Below are 14,111 nucleotides of genomic sequence, written 5' to 3' on the forward strand. Positions count from 1 at the left end.
GGCTGCCCCGCGGGGCGCGCAGGAGCTGCGGCTGGTAGCCACGCGTGGATGCGGCTTGTGGGAGATTGTGCTGGCGAGGGGCAGGTCTGGAGGCTGGAGTGGGTTTTGCAGGAGTTAATAGAACTCCCTAACTAAAGTTACCAAGGCTGCCTGCGTAGCTTGAAGCATTATATATTTATGATCTTGTTCGAGCACAAGCAGATAATAAAAAACTTCGCTTAATCTTCCAGGATGTTGATGCCAACATGGGAGATGGCATTAAACCTTTTTACACAAGGAGTATGGGGGGTGTTCGTCACTGATTGAGACCTGCGTGTCTTTGTCAACTAAATCAGTTGTACGAGGCTTGATGATTTTTGTGTGTGTGTGTGTGTGTGTGATCTAAGCTTGTCATCTCCGTTTTTAAGGACATAAATTTTGTTTTCAGATCCGTGGTTCATCAGTATTGCACATACCCTTCACAAAATGTCAAGTTTTGTAGAGCGTAGGGAAATAAGCGTCCTCTTCATTTTTCTGTTCACAAGAGGTAATTAATTTGTGCCTTGGGACAGAGAGACAACTCAGCCTTGAATGTTAAGTAATGAGGATGATTTCTGGTGTTTATATGGTTTTTTTTCTTGCGAAGAATAAAGAGCACCAAAGATAGGAGACATTAACTGCCCAATGAGGCAGATAAAAGGAGCTTAATTTTCGCCAGGAAGGACAGATAATCCTTTTACAAAATTCGGCAACTAATGTATGGTAACACATTCGGTAATTGTGTCCATTTCTAAGAAAATTCAAAGATTCTTATGAAGAATGAGATCCCTTAAAATGGTGAAGTTGTAGATGCAAGGCCTTATGTTCATTTGTAGACCTTGATTTAGCATTGTAGATCTGTGCATTTGTGGTAACATCTGTTGGGTTGGTTTGGGTTTTTTTGTTTGGTTTTTTTTGTTTGTTTGTTTTGGTTTTTTTGTTTGGTTGGGTTTGTTTTTTTTGGGGGGGGGAGGGGTGTTTTTAGCACAAGCTAAGTAGTAGCTCTTTCTAAAATATGGGATGTCTGCCAGTGAGCTACTAGCAGTTAGGTATTTGATGACTCTTTGAAGCATTGTAAGAGAGCAGTGGAGCATTGCAACTTTCAGCATAATCTGATTTTTATCTTCTAAAATACTGCTGGAGCACTGTTCAGTGTCAGGATGTCACTAAAAGCTGTCTGTGTTTGGTTTTAGGTTAGATATCCTGATGTGCAACTTGCTGTCTTATTGGAGCGTGGTGGAGCTTGTATGGCCACATCTTGCCTGAGGTCTTCTCAGACTCTATGTCATGAGGTTGTCTTGCTAAGCAAGACTGTTACTTGATGCCTGTTAATAGAAGAGTATCAGATCACTTGTGACAGCACTTCATGGGGGACTGCTTGGCTACTACAGATGTTCCTCTCCCCAACACATCATGGTAGATGTTACAGAGGAGGAGATGGATAAACCCACATTTAAAAGTGACACTGTACTTTCTGATGTTCACTTATACTGTCCGAACAAAAGACACCTCATGGTACGACTGAATGCAGTTGGACAGCCAGGTAATGTATGTTTAGACTGATGGAGCTGTATTTTAAATGTATTCCTATCTTTGTAATATCTGAATTCTCCTTTCAATGGTTGATATTAATCATTAAATATTTTATTCCAGTTAGAAGCACAATCACTTCCTACTCAGTCTTTAGGAAGAGGGCTGGCTGGATTCTCCTCAGGAAGTTGACTACAGAAATGAAAACTATTAATGTAGAATTTATAGACAGCCTAATTACTTTCTGAGAAGAAGTAACCAAATTAAGTTGCTTGCAAGTTTAATTCTATTTATTTTTCATTTAGCTATATATAGCTCGATATAGCACTTTAGGAATCATGTTTAAAAAGTTGGGATGTTTCTTGCATACAAACAAAAGGTGAGAGGCTAGGGATTTTAAATAGTGTAACTTAAGTTTAAGACAAAAATTGTCAGTGATTAATTTATGAATTTTTATAAAATATTTATGTGATGATTTACCATCTATTCCAGAGGACCCTAACAGCTTGTTTTAGTTTTGTTTTGGGGTTTTTTTTGGTTTCAAAAAAATTGTCACCAAGAAAGCTCAAAATAGCAGTGGTTTTGACTGACATAATTTGAAGAGTCAAGGCTGTAGTGGAAGTGAATTGGCAAATGCCTCTCGCTGATTGCCAGCTTATAGGTTTCTGTAAAGTTGTCAAGGAGACTGACCTTGAAGCTGCTAGCAAAACGTTCTGTCGAAAAGTACTGCTCCTACTGGGACAGACGTGTTAGTTGTTTTCAAACCTGGCTGTGACATAAAAAGAACTTTTACAGCTGTTCTAGCATATGACAAAGTATAACATGGTAAAAGTAGGCTTGACAAAGGAATGGATAATAATTTTGGCCCTGATCAGGTCAAACCCGGGTAATTAATGCTGCGTTGTGTCTTCATGCTGTTTGATATATGTTTGCTGGGATTTTGCTTGATGCGCAAAACCTTTCAACAGAATGAAATGACAGTGTATGCTGCTACTCTGAATGTACTTGGTCTGGGAAATTCCGTTATGAAAACAAGAATTGGATTGTAGTATGACAGCTTTTACTCTACCAAATACAGGGACAATCTACCAGTGTCGTTTTGCTGGTTTTTAGGGAATGTCATGGGGATTTAGTGTCTGCTGGTTTAGGTCAGTTTTACTGTGCGTATTTTGAAATGCCATAGAACGCGCAGAGGATCAGGATGGACTTGGAGAACAAAAGCATTTTGTTCATTCATGGCATCCTCTAATTTGTTAATTATTCAAATCAGCTTAATCTGGTTGTCATGCAAACAGTAGATGACTTTAAAAATTTCTCATGCTAGGATAGGCAATGATTTTTTTTAGATCTAGCTGAAAATGGTCTCTCTAGAGGAAAACTCTCAGTTTACAGAAGGCCAACTTTGAATATCTTGCTTTCTAAAGAAACTGGAATAGAACTCCATAAATTGTGAAATTGTTGAAAGCAATGGTGGCAAGCACTTTATCTCTTCCCTTTTGGTGTGAATGAACATAATTCTAAGACATTCTTCTTAGAATCCTGCTGGTATTGATCTTTTTCACTTGGCTGTCTTTTTCTGAAGTCTCAGTGCGTTGTGTGTGATTTTGGAATAATAGTACCCAGCCCAAGATGTCTGCAAACACTGATTTCATACCAGAATAGGTGAATTGAATTCCATGATTCCGTGTTCCCTGACTAGCCCGTTCAGCCAAGCACAGTGTGTAAGCACTGCTGTAGACCTGAGATCAGCTGTAGATGGACAAATGTTTGCTTTTCCTCATGTGTTGTATTCAGACGATGCAGATGGTCCACGTTTGGATAACTTAACATTTTTAATAGATGCTGACATCACTGGATGATAGTTGTAAAAGGTTTTTAATTAATTGGTTTATTGAGAACAGTGACCTTATTAACTTAATCTCTTCAAATATTCACTTTGAAGACTTTAAAAAAAAAAAAAAAAAAGACATGTCTACATGCCCAGCTTTGGCAAGCTGTCTCCTGTGAGCTCATTTCTGCTTTCTCGTATTCATACTAAGGTATTTTCAAGGCTTGAAGCTGCTTGATTTCCTGAAGACTGTTAAAACATTTAAAAAATTACTAAAAAATTCTACTTGCTCTTTACTAGAACATGTTTCTTACAGGAATTAAATCTTAACTGAAAGAAACAAATTCTAACTTGTATTAATTCTTCTTGCAACCTGGTTAGAGCTTATCTCAACAGAAGATCTCTTGGAGGATGTAAGAAACCATCACTTCTGCCAGATGTTGAAATAAGTGTTACTAAATCAGATGCAAGTGTGCATTGTGACTGCATAGATGTTGACTCAGCCAGTAGACTCTGAAAGTGCTTAATTTATTTCTACTGACAGAACTTAACGACAGAAATATTTCTGTAGCAAATTGAACTGTATTTCAAATTATCTGTTGTTGGAGAACGGCTTGCAGAGAGCAAGGCCATGGGTCTCTGCAGGAGCTGATTGCAGCCATCGGAGGTAAACAAAGGAAAAAAACCCAGGGTACAGTTATGCTGACAAAGGACTGTTATGTTAACAAAGAGAGAAACTGAGGTACATTATGGCCTTGTGTATGATAAAGGAACGGCCCTGGGAGAAAAGCAGGTTCAGAAGAGGGAAGATGTTGTGACATACCTGAAATGCCACAAGGGGCTGGGATATTATAATGTAGCTTTTTACATGTATCCAATAGATTTGTGAGTAGTATGCATGATTATTGCAGAGTGCTTATATAAGGTGTGATTTCTTTCAATAAAGTTGAAGCTTGCTCTATCATTCACATTGAATCAGCTACTTGCTTCCTCTGCCCGTCACAATCTGTACATAATTTTTTGTCCTCTAGATTTTTAATATGAGATGCTTACTGCAATTTCATGCATGTGGAAGTTATGACTAGATTCTCTTCTTACCTGGTGCTTAACTTTTTCCCTTCCTCTGTGTTCTTGCAGTATTCCTGTCATATTTCAAACTCCTTTGGAACACAGAAGATTTGGCGTCTGAGAAACATGTGAGAGAAGCTATAACAGAAAGAGAACATCAGTACGCATGTGGAGATGAACAGTGTGACGAGGACAGGAATAATCAAAAAAAAGAAAGAGAATTAAATAGTGAAGGATTACAAGCTCTGCTGGATGACGACGGAGACTTGGAAGTGGTCAGAAGACCTCGAAGTGCCTCTGATTTAGAAGCAGAGGGTCTTTTGAGGGATAGAGTGTATCCTGTAATTCTGATGAAAGGGAAAGAAGATGCTTTTGAAGATGAAGAGCAAGAATGCACTTGCAGTGATGTTGTTAAAATAGGTAAATAGTAGGCTTACAGTCAAAGAGAAATGGAATAAATATGTTTTTGTAAAAGAAATTGAATAAATATGTTTGTGCAAAACAAAAGAAAACCAGGTTTTCTTTAGAAATGGAAGGGAAGCTGTTAACTGACAGGAGACAGTAAAACAAACATAATACTGTGATATAAATATTTTTAACATTTACCAGTTTTCTCCAGAAGTGATTTGGGCAATAGTATACAATGGGAAACTCGGTGTTCCTTAGAGTGGGGTTTTTGGCATTATCTAGCATTATTATATAGAATTAAGAGTGTTCAGTTCTATATCTGAAAAAGAAACATGTCTTGATTTTCAAATTTGCCACTATGGAACTTGATTTGAAGAACATTTTGACATAATTATTTCTGCTCTGCTTTCATTTTCATAGAACATACTATGGCAACCCCCTTAGAAGATGTTGGTAAACAAGTATGTATTCTGCCTTGTAGAATCTTGCTGTTCATGGATTGGGCTTCAGAATTTACTCAGTTTTAATTGCTTCTCTTATCCACAGGTCTGGCGTGCAGCCTTTCTTCTAGCTGATTACATCCTGTTTAAACGGGACACATTCAGATGTTGTTTGGTGCTAGAGCTTGGAGGTGGCACTGGAATTACAAGCATTATCATGGGAACAGTTGCCAAGAGAGTTTATTGCACGGGTAAATCAGTTATTTTCAATTAAATTTTTTCATGAAACTTCAAGAAGCAGTGCTTTCATCAGGGCATTTTCATCCTCATCTGTTCAGTTTAAGTTAATAATTTTTAATTCATGTGTATAAAGTCATGTTGTTTACTGAAAAATAACAAGAACTTTCTCACCAGATTGAAAAAGCAACGCTACTTTTAAGTGCAACATTTTAAAAGCAAGATGGTTTGCTGTGAATTCAAGATAGTGTGCCTAGATTAATATAGGTAGTATGGGGATCTAACTTCTTCAGGGGTGGCTTGAAGCTTAGGGCTGAAAGGCAAAATCAGGAAGAATATTAGGGAAGAAGTCATCAGTGGATAGAATTGTTCTGAATTTTCCTTAATCTTGTCATCTTGACAGAAACTTAGAATATTACTTTGAGAAGTCAGGGACCTGCATGGCCCATGAAAAACATTCTTACTTTGAGCATCATTGTATGTTTTTTTCCAGATGTGGGTGAAGATCTTCTGGCCATGTGTGAGCAAAATGTTGCATTAAACAAACACCTGCTGAAGCTGGGAAGTAAGTGCTATACATCAGTGTTTGTACAGTTGCCTATATATGAACGACTTTGGGACTAAACAGCACGGTCATTGACTACCTCCCATATTCACAAGTAAAATGAAATTTTTGTCTTGATTAAAAGTGACTCTTCTAAAAAGAAAGATGCAAGATATCTATATGTGTGGTCCATAATGGGACAGCTTCCTTCTGAGACTCTTTCTCTGGCCATCATTTAAGACCAGCTGTAGTTCCTACACAGTCACTATGTGAGTTTCACTGAGGTAACTTGGGAGGATCACAGATATCCGGGTGCCAAGGGTCACATAAACAGTGTAAATGGCAGAGGTCGAACTTTGGAAGGGAGAAGTATTTTGCAGGTGAGACATGTAAAAGAGAACACAGGTTGTCTTTCTGACCCTTAAGTTCATCCTATTCTTTTGTGAGTAGTTGGTTTTGTGCAGCACATGAGTTGATGTTCAACTTTACTTGTTTTGTATGTCCTCATAATAGATGTTCATCACTTGTTTCAGCACAGATTGTTACTCCAGTTTTGCTTAGACACTGTCTGAAAGGCCATTTGTGATGTGTGATCTTTCTTCACCCGCAGGAGGGGAAGTTAAAGTAAAAGAACTGGACTGGCTGAAAGATGAATTCTGCACTGGTAGGTGGTTATAATGGGTCTTTACAGATAGGGTTGTTGAGATAAGCGTTGTTGTTTTGCTTTTTTGTCCCTTCAGAGCCATCAAGAAAATCTCATTCTGATGTTTATGAAGTAAGTCCTCCAGCACATATGCCTCTGGAAAAATAGCTGAAAGTACACAGTTTTCTTAGGGTGCATCATTGTCATGTGAATGAGTAAGGAAGGGTTTACTGGAGAATAGACAAGTGGTGTCTGTCGTTTATTTAGATCAAGGTCCAGAGGTCCTGTGTCTGTTACGTGGTGATAATGGAATCCAGACACAGTGCTGTGGATTTGTCTGATGCAATGTTATTGTGAAGCTTATGACTGCATGAATACAAAAATATAAAAGGTGGTAGGGAGGGGAGGTGATGATTTGAAGATGTATAAATACTTGTTCCAAATGTAGTGGTGGATGGTTTATATTTTAAATATTTGCCAAGGAAATGTGTTCTGCTCCTTTTAGCAAAATAAAGGCAACTAACTTGAGTAACGTTTAAAGTGCAAGCAGATCCTAAAACTTTCTTTCTAGTGATCGCAAGGTCAACACAAAATTGTAGCACTAGGTTATATGAATCCCAATTTATAGATTTTTATATCACCAGTTGGATCTGATGCTTCTTGAAAATAGAAAAACTATTTAAGCAAGTGGAAACATCCTTTACACATTCAAAAGCCTCTCTTGGATCTCCATAAATTCTGGTCAATGAAAATATTTGATACTGCCAGTTGAAGTGGCTTTCTATTTTTTAGACTTTCAGAGAAAGTTTCTATATTTTAACAAAGTCTAAATTTTAAAAAGTGTGATGAAGTAGGAAGTTTAATAAAAACTTATACAGAGATGCATTTCGGTTTTTATTTAAAGGAGTATTTATTTTAACCTAGTTAAATCTGTGCTCTCACTACAGGGGAGTAATTGGTTGTAAATTCTAAAGTCAAAGAAAACTTACTTTTGCCAGTCAGCCTTGGGAGGATTGAGCATAACACAGAGAAAGCAAAGAACTGTACGGAACTTCAGGGAATGAATAGAGGGAGGTTTTGATTTGCCTTTGGTGGGGTGCTCCATTTATTGAGTAGCAGATGATCACAGGATTTAAGAAGCTTCTTTTTACCAGCTGTCAATCATTGGAGACCTTTAATCATGTACACCAAAGCCATATTCTTTGTTACAGATCCTGAAGTTCCTTATAGCTGGTCGGAAGAAGAGATTGCTGATTTGCATGACCACTGTACTGTGATAATGGCAGCTGATGGTAGGAAAATGGAAACAGTAAGCTTTTAAACATTTGAGCATTATGAGTAATAACTTAAACGTACCTTGTTTGCTTTTAAAATCTAATCGGTCAGATCTTTACCTAATTTGTCTAAGTTCTGCCTTAAGTATTCCTGCCTGTCATTTTTTTTTTTTTTTTTTTAAACAATTGTATTTACATGCTGAATTAGCAATAGGGGAACAGATGTTGAGAACTACCAGCTTTTTCTTTCCTTTGGTGTGGTAATTATTTGTGACTAAATAAATTACTTGTGCTTATGTTCTTTGAGTAAGTGATGAATTTGACTTTCAGAAGAGTTTTGTTGTCCTACCTTTGTCTTGCAGCAGATACCCTCTATGTAGAAAATGTCAAATAGGTGATTAGACACATATTCTATAATGTGGAAAACTGTTTCAGATGCTACACTTGCCCATAGAGTCTGTGCCTTTGGATTCTCTTTTTTTCTGCTCTTGCTTATGTGAAAGACTGAAAAATGACAGTCTGGGTAGGTTGGCTGTATAGGAAAACCATTGTTGTTTTGATATCCAAATAAAGGAGCATTGGATTAGTTATGATATTGAAAAGTGTTGCAAGCAGTTTCCAAGGAGATACGGTTATAATGATATATTAGTTATTGCCCTTTTTGTATTTTTGTAAGAAATGAGGCCCTATACGTTGTAATATCCTGTCTTTTTTTAGCTTTGCAGTAAGTTACTTCCAGGCTGACAGAAATCTTGTCAAGGTTCTGTAAGTTGTTTGACAGAAGTGATTCCCATTGATATGAGACAAATCATAAAGAAAGCCTGACATAAGTAGCAGCAGAGGATACTATTACAGGGTTGGTTGTTGCTATTAAAAATATACTTTGGGATTTAGTTACAATAGGAACTTGTTCGATACAAATAATCAAACTAAGGCCTGTTATTTCATATGTGAGACTTAAGTAAATAATACACTTAAATATACATACTTTATGCTCTTAATCTTTTTTTTGTAGTGTTCTATGATGATGACCTGACAGATGCCTTGTTCAGAACACTGTACAGAATCACACACAACTTGAGAAAATCTTGCACAATTTACCTGGCACTAGAAAAGAGGTAAGTATTACCGAGAACTTCAAATAAAAAGCACTAAAAACTTCACTTGCTTTCTTTATTTGGAAGAAACATCTGATCTGATTGAAGGTTGGCTTCTGATTTTCATTGTATTAGTTGATCCCAGGCTGTAGGATATGCTCAGGGCAAGCGTTTGTTTTTACATGTGCTTAATTTTTATCAGTTCACAATTTGACTTCCACAGGAGTTTGGCTTTTGTTGTCCTTGTCCTACCTTTGTCTTGCATCAGATAACCTCTGTGTAAATAGGTGGCTAGGCTGATGTATTCTATAATGCTTGACAACATTTGCTATATATTTTTGAGGTCATAAATGGAATGAAGGGGCTTAGAATTAGGGTATATGTTTCCCGTTTGAATAATAATTCCTCTTGTGTTTTCTTTCAAGGAATCACTGAATGTTTTCAAGTAGTCATGTGTTGCAGTCCATTCATAAACTGATACATAAATAGACTTTGCTTAAATCTCTGGAGATACATAAGCAATAGCTATTCATGTGATTTGTTGCCAAATGCTGTCCAGGAGACCAAGCCAAGCCAAACTAATGATTCTGCAGCAAAATGCATTAAAATCAATGGAAAGATTCATGCAAGAGTTACTGGGTATTGATGCTATCGTAAGTCTTGTCCGCTTTCAGGAATAATAGGAGGGGTGTTACTTTTTTTTTTGGCTGCTGAAGTTAGTTAATTATACTGAGAAGAGCCACATTTTCCATTAGTTGAGGAAAGTTCCATAGCTATTTAAGATGCCAGTATAGGAGAGACATTTTAAATGAAATTCTCTCTTGCCAGGCTCAACTTCACTTTAAGACATATGGATGTTACATGTGAAGCCTACAGTCATTTTAGAAATACTCTAAATGATTTGGAGAACCTCCAAGATAGAAAAATGAAATATACTGTGGAGCCCATTAAGCTTGATTTCTGCCAGTTTCTCATTTATGAACGAATTGAGCAGTTGGTAAGTGGCATTCATTAAAATAAATGTAATGTGTTGGGCTAATCATCTAAAATTAGTTTTCAGCTGTTTACTTAACATGAAGTAAGAACAGGAGAATAGCCATTACCTTTTCATTCATTTCCATTTAGCTTTTTTGTTGTTTTAAAATGATTCTTGTTTATGCTTATGTAATCTATACTAGATTGAGATAACACCCTTTTCTATCAGTAGCACTACAGTGGCTTATATTGCACTCATTTCCTCAAAGGTTAAGAAACAATCTCCTTTACTTTGTAAAACACAATTTTTTTGATTGACTAGAAAATGGGACCAGTATCTCTCTTCATTTATTTGCTTGTAGAAGAGCATTAATTTCATAGTTTTAGTAATTCCTTTCCCAGTTCAAGGTTCAGGGAATAATGTTCTAATATCTATGAAGAAGTTGATTAGCTGTAAACTTCTGTTATTCAGAAACATATTGGATACAATGTTGGTAGTTATCAAATTACCTACCAAGCACTTATGGTTCTCTTTATTTTTTTTTTCTAATTGTCAGCTCTTACAAATATCATGCAGGGTAGCTAATAGCTTGCTAGCTTCTAGAACAATGCAATCCAACAGATCTTTTTAGAGAACTTGCAAATCTTGTATTGGATTGCAAATCTGTTACCAAGAAATGATGTTCCTGTAGTCAACATACTATTGCTGTGTCTTCTTCAGTGTGTATGCATAGCAGGATTATGGGGGCCACAAGTTATTTCATGAGGATGATTTATTTTAATTAATGCTGATACCTTCAGGCATAAAACATGCACGTAAAACTTGTTTTTAAAGTTTTACAAGTATATAAATGTGATCTGGATTATACCTAAACCTATAAACTCATTCCCTAGCCTTTTTGTGGAAGGCTACTTATCTTTGAAATATATGCATTTTTAAAATGCCTAAATTTTTTATTTATCATGAGGTGTATTGCCACAATTCAAGATGTCATGGTGAAGAGTATGTGAGTCTTCTACAGCAGACAAAGTGTATGCTAATATATTCTACAGAAATAAAGTTGTTTGTTTCTCATCTTCATTGTCCCAACAGATTGAGAAGGGGGGGGGGGGGGGGTGTGTCTAAGACATGCATTTGTGAGATCTTGATTCCTCAGTAAATTGAGTATTTTTTCAGTTGCATTTTTACTGGTATTATTGAAAGCATTTGTCAACACAGGCTAAGAAAAAGAGCAAGATTATCAGTCAAAATACTGCAGAAGGTCATGCAGACCAATTAAATTATTTTAAACTGTTATTTGAATTATATTATTTTTTTTAAATCATGCTACAAGAATTAAAAAATCGATTCTGTTGCTCTTGTCTCAAGGATAATTTGGTGGTTGTTCTAGATTACGTAGAGATTCTACAGATGGAGGTAGAAAGGCGTGTCCTAAAATTTGTGTTCAAGTGGGCATATTGAACATTTTGATAGTTGCAACTTACTGATCTGAGAAAATACCTGTATGTATTTTTTCCACTCCTACAGGAATTGTGGAAGATCATTGCTGAACAGCTAACGTGACAGGGACATGAGGAAATAGAAGATCTTTATCTACAGATAAAGGCTTTTTGGGTGTTTTATTAAAAAAGGATTTTCATCCCAAGAAAAGCATTTTCCTGGGGGAACTGTGTTCTCAGAAAGTATTGCTGTGCAGATTTGCTTTTCTTCAGTAAGTTTTGGTTTTGGCGCTTGATGTTTCTTTTTTTTTTTTGATGTTTCTTTTGCAAAACTGCTTGATGTTGTTCTTCAGAGTATGTGCTGGATGCCAAACAGCAGTGACACAGAGACTTGCTCTTTGTGATTGATGACTTAGGTTTTAGAGTCTGACAAAGAGGTATTTAACCTTTTCCATGTGGTTGATTTGCAGATGTCATGCATTTTTCCTTTTTAGTTTTCTGAACGTGGACACTGTTCTTGGTCTCATCCCAGTTCCACATTATTTGTATTTATGGACATTTGTAAAACAGTGTTCTGGGCAAGACCTGTTTGTCTTTCAAGGACTTTTCTTTAAGCAATCTGTTCATGAAACATAGTCCTTTATTTTCAGTTTTTCCTATCTAAATCATTCTAGTTTAGGGCTACTTTCTGAACTGAAAGGAGACAAGATGCATTTTGTTTGACCTCTAAAAATACTCAACAGAGGTCTTGGAGCTATATTGTCCTGCTGGAATTTTAAGCTATTCTGTCTCTTGAGGGTGGGAAGGTACCATGTGAAGTGATATGCGACCACTCTTGAAATATTTGGAATTCTACCCTCAATGTATACGTGTGAGGCTGGGGAGAAGGAGGTGACCAAGAATATCTTGCCCATACAGATGGGCTTGTGGATTAAAGTACAACGTATTGGTCAAATCTCTCCTGTGTTATTCATGAAACCAAAAATCTGTACTTTTTATAAATATTATGTTTGTCACTTGCCATATGTACACTGTCTTGGAGAATCTTCTGCCTGCTGGATTCTTCAGCATTATGAGAGTATCAGTGGTGAAGCTGTTCTGGCCTGTGACTCGTGGGGCTGTGTATATTTTATATTAGAAGCATCTGGTTGACTTCTTGAAAGTCTGTTTTGGTTAAGTTCAGTTGGTTTAGGTCAGTTATTTTATAACCTGCTTACGTGTATGAAAACTTGTTTTCATGTTCTTTAATTCATCTTTAATGAGATGAAAGGTCATGAGATGATGATGGCCTTTTCCTGTGAGTATAGTCAAAGTAAAAATTACATTATGTTAGCATATATCTGCCTAGCTTAATACAGAACTTCTCTCTTTGAGCCCTCATTTGAATTTCAAAGATATAAAACTGTTGGACCAGATGATCCTTGAGGTCCCTTCCAACCTGGTATTCTATGATTCTGTGAAACTGTATTTTAGTCCAAAGATTCCCAAACTAGTGTTCGTTTGTTTGTTTCTTTTGTAATGTTATTAACAATAGATTAACTGCAAACAATTGGTTTTGAATGTAGCTGCTTATTTAAGTAATAATTTTCTGAAGCTTGTAGCAAGAAATTAATTTAAATTGATGTGTAATAGCATGTAGATTTTTACATCTGCACAGGACTTCTGAAAGTCTTTGGAATTATCAGCGGAAACTCATCTGGGTCGAGGGATATTGTAGATCTTTAAACATGGCATTAAAAGCTATTTTACCACAGCTGGCTTAAATTAACATCTGGAAAAGGTTTTTATACTTGAATCTTTGGTTGAGTAAACAAAAATACCATGGCTGCTTGGGAAGCAAGCTGAAGTGGAATTTCCTCCTAAAGAAACAAAAGTTAATCTTTCTGTTGAAGAGAAACAACAGCTTTGAGGGTTCAGTGACTGAGATCTAAAAGCCAAATTGCAAATTTGGATATGACCTTTTTCACTGATGATATGAATAGTCAAAAATAGGCAACAATTCCAAGAACACAGAGTCTCACAATGCCTTAGCTTTGTGGTGTTAATGAGATAATATAGTCTGTCTTGCCGGATAATTGTCCACTGCTAGTTAGGGATATTAAGTATGGATACCACCTTCTCCATTTTGACTTCAGTCATACTTTAAGTATGTCATACATGGTAGCTGTTTTCAGAACTCATCATGCAAATTAACACCTTTAGCAGTTCACTGTTTATTAAGAAGATTAAAATTGTTTATTTTGAGCATACAGATTATGATTCGAAATCAAGTTAGTGCCTAAAATGATAATGTCTTGAGCACGTTATCTGTATTTATGCTATCAAGAAGGATTTTTTTCCTAATAAAGCATGATTTGAAAGATAGTATGCTCCTGTGGTGATGTACCTAAATTTTGAAAAACTGTAACAGGTAATATTGTTAGCTTTATTTTTTTTTCTTTGACAGTTCTGTCTTATACCTGGGTTTTTTTGCTGTGCATAGACACAATTTGCCATGATTTTTAGCCAAATGGAAGAGAGAAAATATGATTGTGAGGGGGAGAAGATACTAGTATGTATACAAGAGTCCAGTCTAAATTTTGTGAGGCTTTCAATTCATACCAGCTTAA

General features: G+C 36.4%; 1 protein-coding gene across 1 annotated transcript; it reads left to right on the top strand.

Annotated features, from left to right (window-relative positions):
• Positions 1–22: 22 nt before the first annotated feature.
• On the top strand, positions 23–13,864 carry METTL22 (methyltransferase like 22). The gene is made up of 11 exons (XM_026859089.1): positions 23–84; positions 1,212–1,561; positions 4,514–4,864; positions 5,273–5,313; positions 5,399–5,543; positions 6,023–6,094; positions 6,684–6,737; positions 7,928–8,008; positions 9,006–9,108; positions 9,916–10,084; positions 11,591–13,864. Exons 2-11 carry the CDS (start codon positions 1,432–1,434, stop codon positions 11,624–11,626), a joined length of 1,182 nt encoding a protein of 393 aa, XP_026714890.1. The 5' UTR covers positions 23–84; positions 1,212–1,431; the 3' UTR covers positions 11,627–13,864.
• The last annotated feature ends 247 nt before the right edge of the window (positions 13,865–14,111 follow it).

Source organism: Athene cunicularia, assembly GCF_003259725.1.
Source record: "Athene cunicularia isolate RWA chromosome 14 unlocalized genomic scaffold, athCun1 chr14_part1, whole genome shotgun sequence".
NCBI lineage: Eukaryota > Metazoa > Chordata > Aves > Strigiformes > Strigidae > Athene > Athene cunicularia.